Below are 17,507 nucleotides of genomic sequence, written 5' to 3'. Positions count from 1 at the left end.
CGTAACAATCCGTAATTCGTGGACGTCGTAGAAACCCCGATGCGAAGTCATTTGTAGTCTTTCCAAATATGTGCATCAAGACGTGGTACTCCATCATCCAGACATCCTTCCCGCGCATGGTTTTTGAGCATCCCACAAATCGCCTCTTGAGCCCATTACATATTATCATCTCCTGTTTTCTCCGCAACTTGACCACTACACCTCTCTCGACCTCTTAAATATCCCTTTTCTGGAAACAAAGCGTGCTAATCGTCTGCCCCTTGACACCCCCAAAACTAAAACTAGGGTACTCAATCCTACCTACCTGCCTCAGGCCCAACTTTTTCTTCTCCGTACCTTCATAAACCTCGGCAAAGTCCGTCTCGAACCACCCCTTCAGTTCCTCCTCGGTCCAGTTGCAGCTGGTCACGAGGAAAAACCCACCGGGGCGCAATAGCTGAAGTACGCGCGCGCCGTAGTTCTCGCAGATTCGCCGGCCTCGAGCGTCTCGCGAGTCGGAGAGCGAGACGGCATCGAAGGTGCCTTTGTCTAGGACTAGATCCCAGCCGGCGTTTTTGTCTCCTTCTAAGGGTTGTTGGGAAGATGGGGGGCGGGCTTGGACGGTGGAAAAGTCGCCGTTGAGGACGTCCCAGACTTTAAACTCGATTCCCACGTCTTCATCTTGTTCTTGTCGTGTGCCCTCCTCCTCTTTTGCTGCTGCTGACTGTTCTTCTTCCCCTTCTCCCTCCTCCTCAACCGCAGGCACATCCTCTCCCAAAACCCTCGTCCTCAGCACCCTCCTTGCCAACTCCACGCTCTGCTCCGAGTAATCCACACCGCACAACCTTCCCTCCCAACCGTCATCGTGCAGCGCGAACAGCAGGCTGCCATTACCACATCCCAAGTCCATAATCGCCGCATCGTCTCGCGAAAGGATACCGGAAAAAAGCTCGTGTTCTTGCTCGTCGAGGAACTGCACAATCTTGTTCTCGGCGTCCGAGTCGTCGAACCAGACCGTTCCTTCGTCGGAGGGGTTGGAGGCGTGGTTGGAGATTTCGCGTGTGTAGAGGGCGTCCCAGCTGGAGAGGGGAGGAAGGGGAGAGGTTAGTTAGGACAGGGGATTGGAGGTTGGACGGAGGGTTTGGTGCTGGTAATGAAAGGATTGGTTGGTGAAGGGAAGGCTTGGAGGAACTCACTACTCCTTCGTGCCCAACTTGGAGGGTTCCAGGTGAGCGGGCTTCTCACCACCCGCCGTCGTGGTGACGGGCGTCGTGTTATCGGCGGACATTGTTGGTGGTTTTGAATTTCGTAATCGAAAGAGCCAATTGGAGATATCTAAGGTTTCGCGCGACAAAAGCTTGGACTCGTTCCACTCGTGGTATTCCTCTTCTTGTGGAATTTAAGTTGCTCGTTCTGAAGCCAAATCTTTCTTCCAGCACTGCTCCTCGCGATGCGGCAGAAAGCGCGGAAAGTTGCGATTTGGGGGATGGAGGGGTAACCCCACCTTAAACGGAAGGCGGTGAAGGCTGTATAAGTTATGCATCGATAAAGTGTTAGGTACTATGTACTTCGACATGAATCCCTCAGACACACACAAGTATAATATGTACTGTAGATCGGGATGTCCCATCCCAGGGAGCTCACAAGACAATTAGAAGAGAATTGACTATGCGGTGGTTCATTGCCCTTGAAGAAATGCGAACCCCCCCAGCAACCCCATGTTACATCAGACAAATCCCCAAAATGTGAAGTCTAGCATCACAAGCAGGTCACATAAATCCATTCCCGATTTTCATTTGCATCTGCATGCCATTGCCCGCAACGGGGCTATGACTGCCATTTCAAACCGAGTTCACTCATTCGTCTGCTCAAGTCATCCCTGTTCCATTTTCACAGCTTGAGAAACATTCAGGAGAACGGGTTCTCAACAACTTGTCTCTCTCTCTCCGTGCACACATAGTGCCCTATATGCATCCCTACTTATGGCCAATTACGAGTAGATAGAAGATTTAAAGGAAGGAGAAAAGCGCGGAAATCATCGACCCGTCAAGGCCTCAAATAGTCCAGACTGGCGCTTTAATCAGAACATGGCGACCCCTAACTTCCACACCAAAAGACCCGGCAAAGCGAACCCTTCCAGCATCCTTGGATTGTGAAGCCGCCCCAGATTGTGCTGTCGGCAGCGTCGAATTGTCAGCAATACTTCCCTTCCGGCTACCGGGTGGACCGCTGGCGCTGCTCCCGCCTATGGTGTGATGAATGGTGTTTAACATACCGGATCTGGCCTTGTCGCCGCGGCGCTCCTTGGAGGACTCCTTGGCTCCGTCACCTGCGGTCCCTTCCTCGCTGGCATCAGACGGGCGCGACTCCAGGGGTGGTAATGGCGTCTTTTCGACTTCCATGAGGTTGGTCTGAACTGACTGCTCTGGCAACGGATAGATGATGGCAACATCGCGGCTCTCAAGGGGCAGGTTGCTGGCAATCCCTACCGCCAACTCCACAATCATGCCTACACTTCCGTCGACTCCAACGGGCGCAGGTTCCGTAAGGTGTTGGAAAAGGTGAGCGGTCAGATTGCTAGTGGCGCGCCGGGTGAAATTAGTCTTATGATCGTCAGCCTCGGCGCTCCTGAGAACGTCCTGAAGTCCTTCCAGTGTGGTCATTCTCCAGCTGACAACCTTGCTGGTCAGCGCATCGTATTCTTCCTGGCTGTTCAACGTGTAACTAAAGTGTCTGATGTTTTGCTCAATCGTCCTAAGCTGTTTGCTTAGCTCAGCTTCCAGGCCAGGGTGAAAGCAGCGATTGAAGATCTCATCTACCACCCAACGAGTTATGACTGCGCGGCCGACGGCGGTCATTTCTTGTTTGCCCGTCTTCAGCGCATTGGTGGTCACGTATGGGTCCAACCACTTTGGTAATGATTTCCATTCCTTCCTGATATTGAAGGCAAGGTTTGTGATGGCACCCTGCAAGCGATTAAACCGCGTCGTGTACTCGCTGTCGTCTAACGATGTTCGGCTTTGCGATATGCGCTGGTTGGCGATTGCATTTTGGAGCTGCTCAACTTGGTTGCCCAGCTGTTCGATTTCTTTCTTGCCGTCAAAGTACAGTCTCTTGACGTTCTTGTACTTCGTCACTGCGTCATAGAAATCGCCTGGTTAGTTTGCAATTCACGGGGCAGAACGGGGACCGGGGGTTCTACACACGCAGCTCTTTCAATGTCTTCTCTTGGTCCTCCGCAGCACGTTCAGACGCCGGCTGGGGGCTGTTACGCCCTTGGACTTCTCCCGATCCATCAAAACCTTGTCTGTCTCCCTGGCGATGGCTGCTAGAGCTTTGACCGCCTGCGTTGGAGGGTTGAGACAAGTTGTTCATGCTGGGCTGTTGTTGACTTTGGCGATAGCTTGGAGGGGGGCCGGGGGGTGGTTGTACCTCGCGAATCCCGGTCGCCTTATCGGTGGTATCCTGGGACCGGCGTCCGCCGGGTTGTGGGGCCATGACTTGCTGTTGCGGGGTCTTGCCTTGGGATTGGGCTGCAGCCTGCGCGGGGAGTGGATTCTGACGCAGGGGAATATCCTGGGATTGGGGCGTGTAACTGCTCTCGTCGGAAGCCTGTAGAGACGATTGAACGTTTGTCGCTGAGCGCTGGTCCGAATCGATGGTTGGCGATTCGCGCGAAAGCTGCGATACCGTCTCAGGATTCTGGTGCTGGGGATTGCCAAGGTGGCCCGAGATTGCAGAATGTGTGCTCGCCTGGTATTGCACTTGCGACGAGGTCTGGTATGGGTCCTGGGGGGTCACCTGCTGCTGCTGTTGCTGGTGCTGTTGTTGCAGTGCGGCCTCGAACTCAGCCTGGTTGAACTGTTGTTGCTGGAGATCTGGAGGGATCTTAACCTGCAGTTGCGAATGGGCTTGCTGTTGATGGTACCCGCTTTCCCCCACTGAATAAGGCGAGACGTCTTTCTCAGGAGGGACCGGTCGAATAGTGGGGTTGTACTGGTCTTGCGGGTTCTGGAGATGCAAGTCTCTTTCTTGTCCCGCAACAAGATACGAGTCTCGATACTCTGCCGTTTGGAGAGGCGAAGGCTGCGATGAAGGATATTGGGCTTGCCAGTCGGGAGGATGGCCAAGCGAAACCTGAGATACACCTGTGCGGATGGCGGGAGGAGGAGGCGGCTGGCTTATACGCCTTGACGATCTGCGAACAATACCTGAAGGATCGCTCCACGAACTTTGTCCAGATTGAGAATCTTGGTTACGATGCGAGGACGAGCCACTCAATATGTTTTTGATCAGTCTGCGCGTGGACTGCTTTGTCTTGGGCGGGGGTGGGGGCGGCTGCTGGTTTGCAACAAAAGCTTGGCCTTGTCCCTGGCCGGATAGTGGGGAATTATGAATGGAAGCTGTGTCTGGTAGATTATCAACTGAGTTTGATCCGAGACTTGACTGCGGCTGCTGTTGAATTTGAAGATGGTGGTGCTGTTGAGGCGTGGCCGGAGAGGGTTGCTGTTGCTGTTGTTGCTGCTGCTGCTGCTGCTGCTGTTGGGCCTGGGTTGGTGAAATTTGGGGAAAGTGATGGGAGTGCGACCGGGCCACTTGATCTGCGAAGTCGTGGTCTCTCTGGCGAGACTCAACAACACCAGTTACCGTGTTAGAATGTTGCAATTGTGGAACAGAATCAGCGGGATGAGAGGGGCCGCTGGCGGGATTGTTGTAAATATTCACCAAGCGCGACGGCTGCGACTGTGAGGCCTGTACGAGGTTCAGTCCTCCGGCGCCGTTATCAATCTGAAAAGATTCGTTGGAACCAGAGCTGAAGGCCGAGTTTGGCAAGGCTGAAGAGGGGTTTGCAGCGCCCGGGCCCAGGCTCGCGCCTGATTGAACGGAGGATGTTGCCTGCGAAGGGTCTTCAGCAATCGATGACCCCAACAGGTTGTGTTGAGATCGGTTGTGCTTAGAAGACCGATAGAACGGCATTATCGGGAGAGTCGAGATGAAAGGAAAAAAGAGAGGGCGGTGTTGTGCTGGCGACGATCAAAGAGCCGGACCCCGTTACCAGGACAGAAAACGTGGGCTGCCGGATGCGCGGGGGGTGGTGGCGGTGGTGGTGATGGTGGTGGTGACAGAGGCAGTGTCTTCCTCCTCTCTGCTGCTGCGCTGCTGGGTTCCAGTAATAGATCTGATAGCAGCAGATAACCCCAGACGGGTGCTGACAGGCCTTGGACTTAAGCGGGCAAGCTGGGATGAATGGAACCACGCTTGGTCTGAAAGAAGCACCGGTGACAACAAACTGAACTGGTCCTGTTATTCCCAGAGCGCTTTCACTTGTACCGGTCGTCAGATAGCCTGAATTGTTTGAGAGATCCCCTCCGGGTGGGCGTGAGGGACAGTGCTGGCCTCACAGGGACGCAGATGCACTGCGTACGTACAGGTAGGGGGATGATAGAAGCCCACGGCACAAAAGACGCATGTAAAACCACAACTCAAGCGTCCGATTCCACGCACACAGGTGACAGCAGCAGAAGCAGTACGGCAACCAACCGCAGCCAATACTCTACTCTTGTTGGAACGAAGCGGGAATGAGGAGTGGCGCCCTCCGCGAGGTAACGTCAAGATCGCCGTGTCCGGGTTTCCAACGCCCTACGAGGACGGAGCAGGGTATCCTGCAAAGAGGTAGGTAGTAGAAATAGTGGTGATGGAACGTGAGGAGACAGTGAGAAGCCCTGGCGCCTTGACATTCAAATGTTGGCTTGCACAAGATCACGATGGGACACTGTGACGGGGTTTCAGTCTCAGAAGGGTTCTCTTGGTGCGCACAGCTAGCTGTTTGGAGCTTACCAAAAGCTCCGAGTTTGATGTCAGAGCTTGGAGCGGGCAGCTGTGGAGCAAGGGACGGGGCACAAAAAGGAATGAGATGAAAAGGGTTCAAGGTTCATCGGTTCCAGGCACCTAAGATTCCAAGGATCCGCAACACGGCAGGCCGTTGGTGCTGAATGGCCTCCACCCCCCCGCAAGGTGCAGCTGGGCGGATCCAATGGATCGGACGAAAGCAGGGGACGGGGGCCATCAAAATGCCACTTTCTGCCACCCTGGGCCATCCTAGGGTCTCCTCGCGGGGCTGTGTTCCGCGTGCTGAAGCCCTCTTTTCGACTCCTTCGATATTATCAAGCGGTTGGATGTGGGTAACATCACATTCGCAGGCCAATGTTATCAAGGCGCCATGACAGTTCAGCTTGCTGATCGAAGGCTGGGCAGAACAATGTCGGAAGAGCCGACTGATACCGATGCCGTGAGTATGGGCATTGGATGCAGGACGGAGATTACCATTGGACTTTTTGTTGGAAACAAAGGCGGAGACGGGAACGGACCTTGAGCCTAAATCTATTTGAGATTCCAAAGACGTGAAGAGCGTACATACACTAGGTCCGTAGATAGGCTAGGCCGTTCAAGCCGCACAGCCTTGGCTTTGTCTAAACTAACCTCTATACCCCAGAGCCTTCTCAATACATCCGCCATTGCGGTGTTCATATCGTACTTCGATTGCCTTGACAAGGACCTGACTTTTCTCACGGCAACCGAGCCGGCTGTGCTGGATAAGAACAAAGTTGCAAAACATGGTCAATGGACGGTGAAATACATAGTGCGCCATGAAACACATATGAGGATAGAGTAAGGTAACATCAAGGTCGGAGCGGCGGATGAATGCGGCCATGTTTTAGGGACTTGATGATCTTCTAACCCCCCAATAGAGAAACTCCATTGTTCTCAGGATATCCAAATGAATACATTGATGGGAGCAGCACCATGGTGATTTGCAACCTAACGACGTGCCCTCCATTGAAAGCTGTGAACTTTGCTTTACATATGTACGAGAGTTACCATTAAAGAAGCCGAGTATTAACATGTTGAAGCTTGGTAACTGACCTGCGATTTACAGAAATGGTGATGTGGTACCAAGATGAGCTTTTGACGGATTGAATGCACAGATCAGGTCCTTGCCTGGTCAAGCAGATGGGTGTCAATTGGAAGTACACCACAAATGTAGTGTCCCAACCATGACTCCCGGTCCTTCGGGGCCGATGATATTTTTAGCAACAACTATGGTAGCGGGCACCTTGACGCTCGCTCGGTGACACCCGGGTCATTGCACTGCCCTCTCGGTGGCCAAAGCCTCCAAAACCGAAAAGAGCTGTACTATGCAATAAAGCTCTTGCAGCTCACAAAGTCGCAACGTCAATATGCAACTGGAACGAGCTGAGGACCAGATAGAAATCAGATGTTTGCTGGCATTAAATTCACGCTGCACTCTTCATCCGTCATGCGAACCGATTTTCTGAATGACACCTACGTGGGTGGCTTAAATATCTACCGATCCCTTGTGTAGGCTATTCATACCATACAGCGTTTGAAGGTTAGAGTTCAGTAATTCAGGACGAACCGGGGAGTTAAGGGTTTTTGGGGGGTGAAAGTCAGTTGGAGCCACAGCGGAATGGACGTTGTACAAGTTTGTGACGGCATCTCTCTTCTCGTCCCTTTGGCTGTTTTCCAAACCTCAGCTGCTCTTCAAACGTTCAAACAGCTTCAGCTCCGGCACGATACAGATAGGCGGGAGAATACAGTCGTTGTGGATATGTTGCAGGGACAGTGTGTGCGTGTTCCGACGGGGGTGTCCATGTTCGCTGGCGAGGTTGTATATCAGGCCGATAATCGAACGTCCTTGACAAATTGACAGAATGTGCGTACCGGCTCATGAGATTGCATTGTAGCTGTATAGCAAATCGAATCAGTACGGGCTTACTTTGTGCCCCTTGAAGCGATTAAAATTCCATTCCATCATTATTCAGTTCTATATGTACAGGTCCCTGTTTGACCTTCATCACGGACTGGTACCGTGGTACATTTTCACACTCGACGTCATTCAGACTGCGGCTGGTTCGCTCTCCTTTACTGAAGGGGGTAGGAGGTCTGGGGGAGGGACTCGAGGTGTTTACGGTTGTGTTCATTTGCCTGCAATATCACGACATTAGTTGTGAGTCCGTACCCAGACAATCACAGCCTGTTGTAAACTTACGAAAGGAAGTCCACAGTAGTTGCAGGTGGCAATCTCAGGCTTGTCGGTGTTGATGTAAATCTTGGGGTGACCAGCAGGGCCACCACCGCCATCGCATGCCACGATACGCTCATGCACCCACTTGACAGGCTGCTTGTGGATAAGCTCTATGGCGGCCCATGGTTGAGGCTGTCATTTGCAACTGGAGTTAGCAAAAGACTCGAACGTTGTTGTATTCTGTCTTGTACGGAATCTTGGATGCGAACTGCGATTGCGCAGAGATTCGTTCTTGACGCAGGCCGTAGCTCACCTGGAGATCAAAGTTAGTCTGCTCGAAACGGGGGCCGGTCATAGCCTCGGAGCGGGGCTTCTGACTCCGGGACCAGACCTCCGCGCGGTTGGGAGCCTGCTTCACGACGGCGGCCGGTCCTGTCGGCGTAACTTCGACAGTCTTCTGTTCACTCTTCTCAGGCGCCGGAACGGTCGATGACGAATACAATTGATGGCCAGAAGTGGTGAACGAGCGCGCGCATTGGCGCGACAGCTGTTGGGCTACCCGCAATCTTGAAGGGTACATGGTGGATGTTCGGTGGAGGAGGTTGTGGATGGAGACGGGAGTGTCTCGAGTCAGTCGCTGCGGGCACCGGCCGAGAGCTGGACCAGGTACGTATGATGAAGTTGAGCTTCCCCAGTGGGTCAAAGCTGTTGTCGGCAGCTGAGATGGATTATCGGGATGGGGGTGTGCGGCTCAAAGCTAGGTAAGGTTGGATCCTTTGGCTCGTGCACAAACTCCGACTCAAGCTGGCATTCAAAGTGGGGCTCAAATGGCCGTAGGTACCTAGCCCCAGGTCCCTGGGCTGTAGGGAGTAGTCCCACCTTGACGACTTCGAATTGGAATTTTTGTCTCTTGTCAAAGATCAACCATTCTTTTGGGACGTGCGACATCATCACAACGACCACGCGCTAAATCTTCATCGCTGTGCCAACTCCTCCTCGCATTACCGGGCGCCGATTAAGGAGTGACTCAAACTATTGATTCATATTACAAGACCATTGGCGATAACATCTTCCAGTCGTTAACGCTACCGCGCGCCTATTCAACGTACTCACGATGGCTCCCACGAACCTGCCAACCATGGCGGCGCCACAGACGCAAAAGACTATGTCTTCTCGCTTGATGACGATGAAGTTCATGCAGAGAGCTGCTGCTACTGCTGCTACTGCGTCACCAACCGAGAAGCCCAGCACCCCAAAGACAGAGGACGAGGGTCCCTCCAAGCGCCGGAAGCATTCCCATACATCGAAAACGGGCACACCCAATCCGGAGGCCGACCAGGCATTGTTTGACCAAAAGGCCATCCAGGCCGCGCTGGAAGAAGAAGAGAAGAAGCGACAAGCTGCCATTGAAAAGCGTGCTGCAGAACTCGGTGACTCCCATTGGGTCTTACCTGGTGCTTCCGTCGCCCCGAAGGCCGGGGCTCGCCCAGTGCTGAATGTTGTTCAAGTTGGATTTGCGCAGATTGATTACTCAGGCAGTACGAGTGGTGACGATGACGCTCCTGCCGCTGTTCCCACCGCCGCCCGCTTCCGCCAATTCAACATGAAGAAAAAGGCATGTTTGTTTATAGAGCAGCATTCTTTGGTTCCACGCGCTAACGTGACTATGTAGGAGGAGAAGAAGAAGAAGAACGAAGACGGCGACAGCGATGATGACGACGAGAGTGATAGTAATAGTGATAGCTCAGGCTCAGACTCCGATGACGACCACTCTGAGGGTGAAGCATCTTCCGACTCCAACAAGCAGGCAGACCGAGGCCAACAAAAGGATGTCAATCCCAGGGGACAGAAGCGGGCAAGGCCGGGATCCTCGTTCTCTGACAAGAGAAGCGAGGAGCGCAAGAAGGCAGCACAGTTTGCGCTTGGCCGACGGAAGAGGGAGGTGAATCCCAACCGTCCTGCCACGATATCTGGATCGGGTGGCCAGCCACAAGGCGTTCACCGGCAGGCTTTCACCGGCGCCTGCCACACATGTGGACAGAACGGTCATCGAGCTGTTGACTGCCCCCGCAAGTCGCGGAAGTAATGTTGATGGTTCGGCATCCATTTTAGTCCCGATCGTGTGTTCCGCTGTTCTAAAATTGGCCGCAGTGCTTATAAGCTTCACGATCATAGGTCATTGTTTTCCCTGCTGGGGAGAGGCTCAGGCATCTATGAGTGCCATGGTGCCTACGGAGGACCGGGATATATGTGCCCATGTCGTCCACGCCGGTGTAGAGCTAAAGTTTTTAGCTCGTGCTGCAAACGGGGTATCTCGATGTCCTCAGTTGTTAACCGTCGCATGTTCTGGTGGTGCAAGGACTGGAGTGTACATCTGGTACGGCATCGCGCAACATGCGGTCTTCGGTCTCTGTAGACATTTTAAGGCCTTCGATGTGATGGATCGCATCGGAAATCCTCAGAGATATAGGCATATGGCCTGTTTGCTGATGGACAGTTAGAGGGGGTGGAAGTGTGATGAGTTTGCATGCTGTTGGGCAGCTTAAGGGGTATGGAACTATTCTCTTGGACCCGATCCCCGCGGCGCCGAGGTACACTTACCCGCCGTCGCCCTCTAGGCCGGTCACCGTTGAAGCTCATATCCAGCCAAGACTTTCAATAGATGATGACTTGTTGATAACAAACATGGGTGTCATCTTCTGCTAGGGCTGGGGAAGAACAGGTTGCATGCAGACTAGATTGCTTTTACCGCCGAAACGCAAGGAACATCAATACCCACAATCACAAGCAACCGCAATATTGGCTTTTGACGGGTGACATCCGTCCCGTGTTGGTTTTCATCAGTACCATCCCGGACAAACTGATCATGGCGGCTGAAGGTCTCGGGAGCAACCACGCAGCTCAAGGCAGTCTATTAGTCCTACTTCACCTCATATGGTCTCTTCCGCTACAACATAGTCTTGCACCTAAGCGGAAGCACAGCCCACAGGGCAGTGGAACTGCTCAGTCTTTGTCACATGGCTTCTGTTATCCAGGTGGCCGTGTCATAGACTGGTGAAATGCGATGACATATACGATAACTAGACCAGACTTACAACCTAGACATAGTACTAGTATCCGGCGTTTCTGTGTTAGGTCTACCGCTGTTACGCGCTTGTGCTATATTCCGCACAATGCGTGTGTGACTTTGGCAGTTTGCGATTTGTTTGTGGTTTGGTAAGGCATATAGAATGTAAAGAGAGCTGGAAAAGGTAAGAGTAGGACTATGGCAACCTTCTGAGTAACATCTCAATTGCTCTCGTCCACTTACTATATACAAACTGACCATGTTTGATGATACTACAGGCATGTAAGACAGGTTGTCAACAGCATGTTTTTTTTCCTCTTGGCAGAGCAATCATTTCTCTTTTCGAGGACTATGATTAATCAAGTTAATGTAGGAGCATCAGTGTCCGAACGGAACAGATCCAACTGGGCGACGCAAATAGGCAGTCAGACCATAGCGAGGTTTACAATGAGAAAAAAAAGATTACACGTAAGAATCAAAGGACAACGACAACAATGCCCATTGATGATTCAGCTGCAAGACAGTCCCGTAGTGAAAGAATTGCGAGGAATTATCACTCCGGCAGTTGACGTGTGTGACAAAGTGTCTGCTCGGGTCTCACTGTACATCTATTTCTTGAGATGTGCGGCTCTCCCGTCACATATTACGAAACTTCGAAATGTGACGTGTGGGTTGAAAGTGATAAGGTAGTGCAAGAGGAGGGAACACTTCATTGTGCGTTCTGGAGTTGCCCCTGATGGCTTTTATAGGGTCGATAGTAAGGTGCGTTGCATATATCTTAATGAGGTGTCAACCAGTATCCAGGACTATTGGAAATCCGAACATACTTTTCATCCCATAATGTAAATCCGATCCATTCAGGACTTTGCGCTCTTGTTATCTGATAGGCACTCCTCAAGTCAATGTCAGTGAACTCCTACTCGTGCTCCGCCCCCACTTTTTTTGGGGACTCGCCAACTCTCACTCTGGCTGTTCTCTCAAGGATACCCAAGAGATCGTTACCAGAAGATGTTAAGGCTCTCTGCTCCGTTCAGCAAGGTATCCTGTTACCCATATATGGTCTCTCAGCTGAGGACGATCGGACCATCCGTAAGCTGAATCTGCAACCTGGATAACTGTACATACATTGATCACAGCTCTGCAATTGCCGCTGCTCAAGCCTTGGACCGGAGTACTGCCATGTAAACGTGTCGCTGAAATGCTACAGCTCCTTACCGCATGCGGAAAACTTGAAGCTATAGGGTGAAACCTCAATGGTCAAGGTGATCAAGTGGCACCCAGTGAGCCAGGGAGGGTTACGTAGAGGTACCTGTAGCTCGGGAAGTTATGTCGCGAAGCTGCCCCTCATCCAAAACATTCCCTCAAGAAAAACAGAAGTAATACGCCGTCTTACTTTCCACTCTAGGTAGCCTTTCTTCTTGGACTGGTAGCTGTAATACAAACGAACACCAGGAAAGGTCATCGTGGGCTTTCGGTTCCCGTCAGGTGCTTCACAATTGTACATCTAGGTCGTGAATCATTTCCCCAGGCTCTGTGACGTACCGTACCGTCTGTTCCGTTCCTTCCCCACCGGGCGCTGGCTTGTTCGTCATCACCCCAACCTCTCTAGCGTACCGTAAGGCCATCGAGGTTCCCGCAGACTACGGATAAGATCCTCACGGAAAAAGCAGATGCGCGTTTGAACAGCGTTCACCTTCTCTGATTCGACCCACGACCCAGTCAACCAGCGAGTCGACCGCAACGAGAGACTCTTCACGGCAGAATCAGGTATAAAGAGTCGGCAATCACTTCCACTTGGATGTCTACGTCTCGTTTCCTCCCTTCTCCGGCTCTTCTGAATCCGCGAAACCGGCAACCACGACACGGACCTGTTAACATCCCGCATTCCCTCAACCAGTGCCACCGCAACCTCACACGTCTCCCCGCGTCGGCGCACAGCCGAAACAGACTTCACAGACCAGAGTGCCGTCCTACCGGAAGTGTCACCGCCAGCCCGGATTTGCTGGCACCCAAATTGCCGGTAACCTTGCCTAGCTCTGGTGCTGTGTCCACACCCGTCGCACAGACGCTGACACCATTCTGGACCCGCCCCCGGAGTAGCAGGACCCTAGAGCTTAGGACCCCTGGGACAGCCGCCTCCACGGCCCTTGACCTACCGCCACCAACGCCAACGCCGCCCCTCTCTTCTACGCCGCCCTACTATCGCCTCCCTGTCGTCAGCCGCTTCCTGTCAGTACTTGCTGGGCCCGCTGTATTTCACACCCAGCTTGAATATCTGTCTTCTCCTCCACTCTACAACACCCAACGCCTTTCCGGATCATCGATTCTTCACTCCTTGGACCGGCGTCATTACTCTGTCATGTCCACCTCACCTCAAGACACGCCCAGCAAGGGCTCACCCGCTGTTGAGCGGGTCACCGATCAGCTGGAGAAACCCTCTCTTGATGATCGCAGCTACCGGGTCATCCGCCTCCCCAATAAGCTTGAGGCTCTCTTGGTGCATGATCCCACTACGGACAAGGCCAGTGCTGCCTTGGACGTGAATGTCGGAAGCTTCAGTGATGAAGATGACATGCCTGGCATGGCCCATGCTGTCGAGCATGTGAGTTTCCGCGCCTTGTTCACACGTAAAGGGAAATTCTTTTGTGATATTTTTGTTTACTGACCCTGGTGATCATAATTCTAGCTTCTGTTCATGGGTACCAAGAAGTATCCGGTCGAGAATGACTACAGCCAGTATCTGTCGACAAATTCTGGTAGCTCTAATGCCTTCACTGCAGCGACTCACACCAACTATTACTTCGAGGTGTCTGCTAAACCCAGCAATGATGAGGAGCTTTCGGCTACCAATCCCTCGCCCCTTTACGGTGCTCTGGATCGTTTTGCTCAGTTCTTCGTTGCGCCGCTCTTTCTAGCCAACACCCTTGACAGGGAGCTTCGGGCTGTGGACTCCGAAAACAAAAAGAACCTGCAGAACGATACGTGGCGACTTCACCAATTAGACAAGTCCATCTCGAACCCCAAGCATCCGTACTGCCATTTCTCTACGGGAAACCTGGAAACGCTCAAGGTGTTGCCTGAGTCCAAGGGCGTCAATGTTCGTGAAAAGTTCATTGAGTTTTATCAGAAGCATTACTCGGCCAACCGCATGAAGCTGTGCGTGCTCGGAAGAGAACCACTCGACGTTCTTGAAGGCTGGGTCGCCGAGTTGTTCTCAGACGTAGAGAACAAAGATCTGCCACCCAATGAGTGGACAGATGAAGCTCCTCTTACGCCGGAGCAACTCGGAGTCGTGACCTTTGCCAAACCCGTAATGGATTCACGAGAACTCAACATCACCTTCCCCTTCTTAGATGAGCATCTCTTGTTCGAAGAGCTTCCAAGCCGTTACCTCAGCCACTTACTTGGCCATGAGGGCCCGGGCAGCATCATGGCTCACATCAAGTCAAAAGGTTGGGCTAATGGTCTTAGCGCTGGTGCGTGGACTGTTTGCCCTGGCTCTCCTGGCATGTTTGATATTCAGATCAAGTTGACACAAGAAGTATGTCCTCCTTATCTCGTGATTATACTTTAAATTGCTGACCCAAATGCAAAGGGGCTCAAAAACTACGAAGAGGTTGTCAAAGTGGTGTTCCAATACATCGCCTTGCTTAAACAAACGGGACCCCAGGAATGGATCCACAACGAGCAAAAGATTATGGGAGACATTGACTTCAAGTTCAAGCAGAAGACTCAGGCTTCCAGCTTCGCAAGCAAGACAGCCGGAGTCATGCAACGGCCACTGCCCAGAGAATGGCTCTTGAGCGGAACTAGCAAGTTGCGCAAGTATGATGCCAACCTCATCCGCAAGGGCCTTGATTGCTTGCGGCCTGACAATTTCCGTATGTCCATCGTCTCGCGGGAGGTGCCTGGGAAATGGGAGCACAAGGAAAGGTGGTACGGGACTGAGTATTCCGTATCCAAGATTCCTAGCGAACTTATGGAGGAAATCAAGAAGGCCGCCACCATCTCCGATCAAGAACGGATCCCTGACCTTCATCTCCCGCACAAAAACCAGTTCATCCCTACAAAGCTGGAAGTGGAAAGGAAGGAGGTTAAGGAGCCAGCTCTGGCGCCGCGGATTGTGCGCAACGATGACCTAGTACGCACTTGGTATAAGAAGGACGACACGTTTTGGGTGCCCAAAGCGAATTTGATTGTCAGCATGAAGAGCCCTTTGATCCACGCGTCTGCTGAGAGCGTTGTCAAGGCGAGGCTTTTCACTGACCACGTCAAGGATGCCTTGGAAGAGTTTTCGTACGATGCCGACCTTGCTGGCTTGTCCTACCTCGTATCACTCGACAGCCGTGGGTTGTTCGTTGAGGTATCTGGGTACAATGACAAGCTTCCACTCCTCCTGGAACGCGTTTTGATCACGATGCGGGATCTCGAGGTCCGAGACGACAGATTTGATATCATCAAAGAACGTCTGACCAGAGCTTACCGTAACTGGGAGCTTCAGGTCCCGTGGTATCAGGTTGGCGGCTTCACGGAATGGCTCACTGCAGAGCATGACCACACAATCGAGGAGCTCGCGGCTGAGCTACCACATATTACCTCGGATCACGTCCGGCAGTTCCGGAAAGCCCTTCTTGCACAGCTACACATGGAGGTTTACATCCATGGAAATCTCTACAAGGAGGACGCTCTGAAGTTGACGGATATGGTCGAGTCTACTCTTAAGCCGAGGGTGTTGCCGCGTTCTCAGTGGCCGATCCTGCGATCCTTGGTGCTCCCACCCGGGTCCAACTACGTCTGGAAGAAGACGCTCAAGGACCCTGCCAACGTGAACAACTGCATTGAATACTTTCTCTATGTCGGTGACAAGAATGACTCTCTTATCCGTGCCAAGACACTGCTTTTGGCCCAGATTCTCCAAGAGCCATGCTTCGATCAACTCAGGACCAAGGAGCAGCTAGGCTACGTGGTCTTCTCTGGAGTGCGTGCCACTTCCACAAGCTACGGATTCCGATTCCTCATCCAGAGCGAGAAGACAGCCCCTTACTTGGAGAACAGGATTGAGCTGTTCTTGGAAAGGATGGCAAAGTGGATCGAAGAGATGGACCCTCGGCAATTTGAGGCTCACAAGCGCAGCCTGATCGTGAAGCGCCTTGAGAAGCCCAAGTTTTTGGACCAGGAAACCAACAAGCAATGGAGTCAAATCCATAGCGAGTACTATGATTTTGAGATCTGTAAGTACTTGACATTTGAGATTGCCCTTACTACCTTGAGTCTATACTGACCTTTCCCCTTAGCCCAACGCGATGCTGCTCACGTCAAACCTCTTACTAAAGAGGAACTGATCGAGTTCTTCAAGCATTACATCCACCCCTCGTCGCCTAGCAGGGCCAAGCTCGCCATCTACTTGGAGGCTCAGGCCAAGAGCGACGTGACGACTGCCCAGATAACCGAACTCGTCAAGACACTGGAACTTGATGCTACTACCTCGGCCAAAACCGCCACCGACCTCCAAGCGAGACTGAGCGCGGCTGATCACGACGAGGAGAAGGAGATTGCTGGTCTCAAGGAGTATCTTGGCAGCCTCAGTGTTACCGAGAGCAATATGGATGCTGCCACCGAGACATGGAGAAAGCTCCATGCTGAAAAGGTCAGCGGAGTGGTCAAGGATGCGCCGCCGCCGTCGTCAAACGGCACGAAGCCTACCCTCATTGAGGATGTGCGCAGCTACAAGGCTGGGTTGCCAGTCAGCGCTGCTGCTAGGCCGGTGAAGGACCTGAGCGAGTACGAGGAGTTGGATTCCAAGCTCTAAGTAAAGCACCAAACAGTGCGACATAACGATTTCCGTATCAAATGTTGCTCTCGGAATTTCTGAAAAAAAAAACGAAAAAAAAAAAGAAAAGAAAATCAAGACTGTGATGAGAGACCTTTTTTTGTTGGTAAATTGATGTGCCAGAAGTATGCGTTTGTCTGTCATGTGAAGACAGCGTGGGCAGTTGCATGCATGAGATGGAGTTCTCTCCTTCGGAAAAGAAACCGAAAAGGCATTCGCTTGCGAGGAAAATACCCCTTTCTCCAGTAACTATGGACATTAGAACAGACGGCTTCATAACAGTAGTTTTAACCCGGTTGTTGCTATGCTGATGTGGTGTTTGGTGTAATGAACCAGCATAGTGTGTTCAAACAGATGATGACTGTGCACGCACATCCAGATACTACTATGAACTTGGCAACACAACAAATGTGATCGAAAGAAAGCCCGTTCCCCAGGGTGAAACAACGGCGAGGGGCGATATGGGGATGAAGAATAATGAATCATGCTATCCGTCCTCTCAGAATATTCCATCATGAAGTTCCCAAAGGCAGGACTGAAGAGGCGTGCTTGACATGATGTACGTTGCATTAGGTTCTTTCACC

General features: G+C 52.2%; 6 protein-coding genes across 6 annotated transcripts; 3 read left to right on the top strand and 3 right to left on the bottom strand.

The window, feature by feature from the left end:
• Window positions 1–1,583, bottom strand: NCU00487 (hypothetical protein). Its single transcript, XM_951079.2, has 2 exons — window positions 1,176–1,583; window positions 1–1,058 (listed from the first exon to the last, which is right to left on the bottom strand). Exons 1-2 carry the CDS (start codon window positions 1,265–1,267, stop codon window positions 215–217), a joined length of 936 nt encoding a protein of 311 aa, XP_956172.1. The 5' UTR covers window positions 1,268–1,583; the 3' UTR covers window positions 1–214.
• On the bottom strand, window positions 1,505–5,697 carry NCU00486 (hypothetical protein). The gene is made up of 3 exons (XM_951078.3): window positions 3,186–5,697; window positions 2,255–3,115; window positions 1,505–2,152 (listed from the first exon to the last, which is right to left on the bottom strand). Exons 1-3 carry the CDS (start codon window positions 4,954–4,956, stop codon window positions 2,034–2,036), a joined length of 2,751 nt encoding a protein of 916 aa, XP_956171.2. The 5' UTR covers window positions 4,957–5,697; the 3' UTR covers window positions 1,505–2,033.
• A 541-nt stretch (window positions 5,698–6,238) lies between these two features.
• On the top strand, window positions 6,239–6,864 carry NCU00485 (hypothetical protein; the record flags this gene model as incomplete). The annotated part of the gene is made up of 3 exons (XM_951077.3): window positions 6,239–6,268; window positions 6,473–6,648; window positions 6,729–6,864. 3 exons carry the CDS (start codon window positions 6,239–6,241, stop codon window positions 6,862–6,864), a joined length of 342 nt encoding a protein of 113 aa, XP_956170.3.
• A 490-nt stretch (window positions 6,865–7,354) lies between these two features.
• nuo18.4 (NADH:ubiquinone oxidoreductase 18.4) lies at window positions 7,355–8,887 on the bottom strand. Its single transcript, XM_951076.3, has 3 exons — window positions 8,340–8,887; window positions 8,051–8,218; window positions 7,355–7,986 (listed from the first exon to the last, which is right to left on the bottom strand). The coding sequence occupies exons 1-3, from the start codon at window positions 8,604–8,606 to the stop codon at window positions 7,924–7,926; spliced, it is 498 nt and encodes a 165-aa protein (XP_956169.1). The 5' UTR covers window positions 8,607–8,887; the 3' UTR covers window positions 7,355–7,923.
• A 23-nt stretch (window positions 8,888–8,910) lies between these two features.
• On the top strand, window positions 8,911–11,430 carry NCU00483 (hypothetical protein). Its single transcript, XM_951075.3, has 2 exons — window positions 8,911–9,641; window positions 9,699–11,430. Exons 1-2 carry the CDS (start codon window positions 9,141–9,143, stop codon window positions 10,110–10,112), a joined length of 915 nt encoding a protein of 304 aa, XP_956168.3. The 5' UTR covers window positions 8,911–9,140; the 3' UTR covers window positions 10,113–11,430.
• Window positions 11,431–12,635: 1,205 nt separating this feature from the next.
• Window positions 12,636–17,332, top strand: NCU00481 (a-pheromone processing metallopeptidase Ste23). Its single transcript, XM_951073.3, has 4 exons — window positions 12,636–13,695; window positions 13,780–14,634; window positions 14,689–16,324; window positions 16,388–17,332. Exons 1-4 carry the CDS (start codon window positions 12,892–12,894, stop codon window positions 16,900–16,902), a joined length of 3,810 nt encoding a protein of 1,269 aa, XP_956166.2. The 5' UTR covers window positions 12,636–12,891; the 3' UTR covers window positions 16,903–17,332.
• Window positions 17,333–17,507: the final 175 nt, after the last annotated feature.

Source organism: Neurospora crassa, linkage group III (assembly GCF_000182925.2).
Source record: "Neurospora crassa OR74A linkage group III, whole genome shotgun sequence".
NCBI classification, from domain to species: domain Eukaryota; kingdom Fungi; phylum Ascomycota; class Sordariomycetes; order Sordariales; family Sordariaceae; genus Neurospora; species Neurospora crassa.
This window is presented reverse-complemented; position numbering and strand designations above follow the sequence as displayed.

Coding starts and splice junctions, on each gene's coding strand:
- NCU00481 (XM_951073.3), top strand. CDS start 12,892: ATGTCTACGTCTCGTTTCCTCCCTTCTCCGGCTCTTCTGAATCCGCGA. Junction 14,635..14,688: donor AGATCAAGTTGACACAAGAA/GTATGTCCTCCT, acceptor CCAAATGCAAAG/GGGCTCAAAAACTACGAAGA. Junction 16,325..16,387: donor GTACTATGATTTTGAGATCT/GTAAGTACTTGA, acceptor CTTTCCCCTTAG/CCCAACGCGATGCTGCTCAC.
- NCU00483 (XM_951075.3), top strand. CDS start 9,141: ATGGCTCCCACGAACCTGCCAACCATGGCGGCGCCACAGACGCAAAAG. Junction 9,642..9,698: donor AATTCAACATGAAGAAAAAG/GCATGTTTGTTT, acceptor GTGACTATGTAG/GAGGAGAAGAAGAAGAAGAA.
- NCU00487 (XM_951079.2), bottom strand. CDS start 1,267: ATGTCCGCCGATAACACGACGCCCGTCACCACGACGGCGGGTGGTGAG. Junction 1,059..1,175: donor AAGTTGGGCACGAAGGAGTA/GTGAGTTCCTCC, acceptor TCCCCTCTCCAG/CTGGGACGCCCTCTACACAC.
- NCU00486 (XM_951078.3), bottom strand. CDS start 4,956: ATGCCGTTCTATCGGTCTTCTAAGCACAACCGATCTCAACACAACCTG. Junction 3,116..3,185: donor GAAGACATTGAAAGAGCTGC/GTGTGTAGAACC, acceptor TCTATGACGCAG/TGACGAAGTACAAGAACGTC. Junction 2,153..2,254: donor CGGCGACAAGGCCAGATCCG/GTATGTTAAACA, acceptor CGCTGCCGACAG/CACAATCTGGGGCGGCTTCA.
- nuo18.4 (XM_951076.3), bottom strand. CDS start 8,606: ATGTACCCTTCAAGATTGCGGGTAGCCCAACAGCTGTCGCGCCAATGC. Junction 8,219..8,339: donor AGACTAACTTTGATCTCCAG/GTGAGCTACGGC, acceptor TGCAAATGACAG/CCTCAACCATGGGCCGCCAT. Junction 7,987..8,050: donor ACTACTGTGGACTTCCTTTC/GTAAGTTTACAA, acceptor GTGATATTGCAG/GCAAATGAACACAACCGTAA.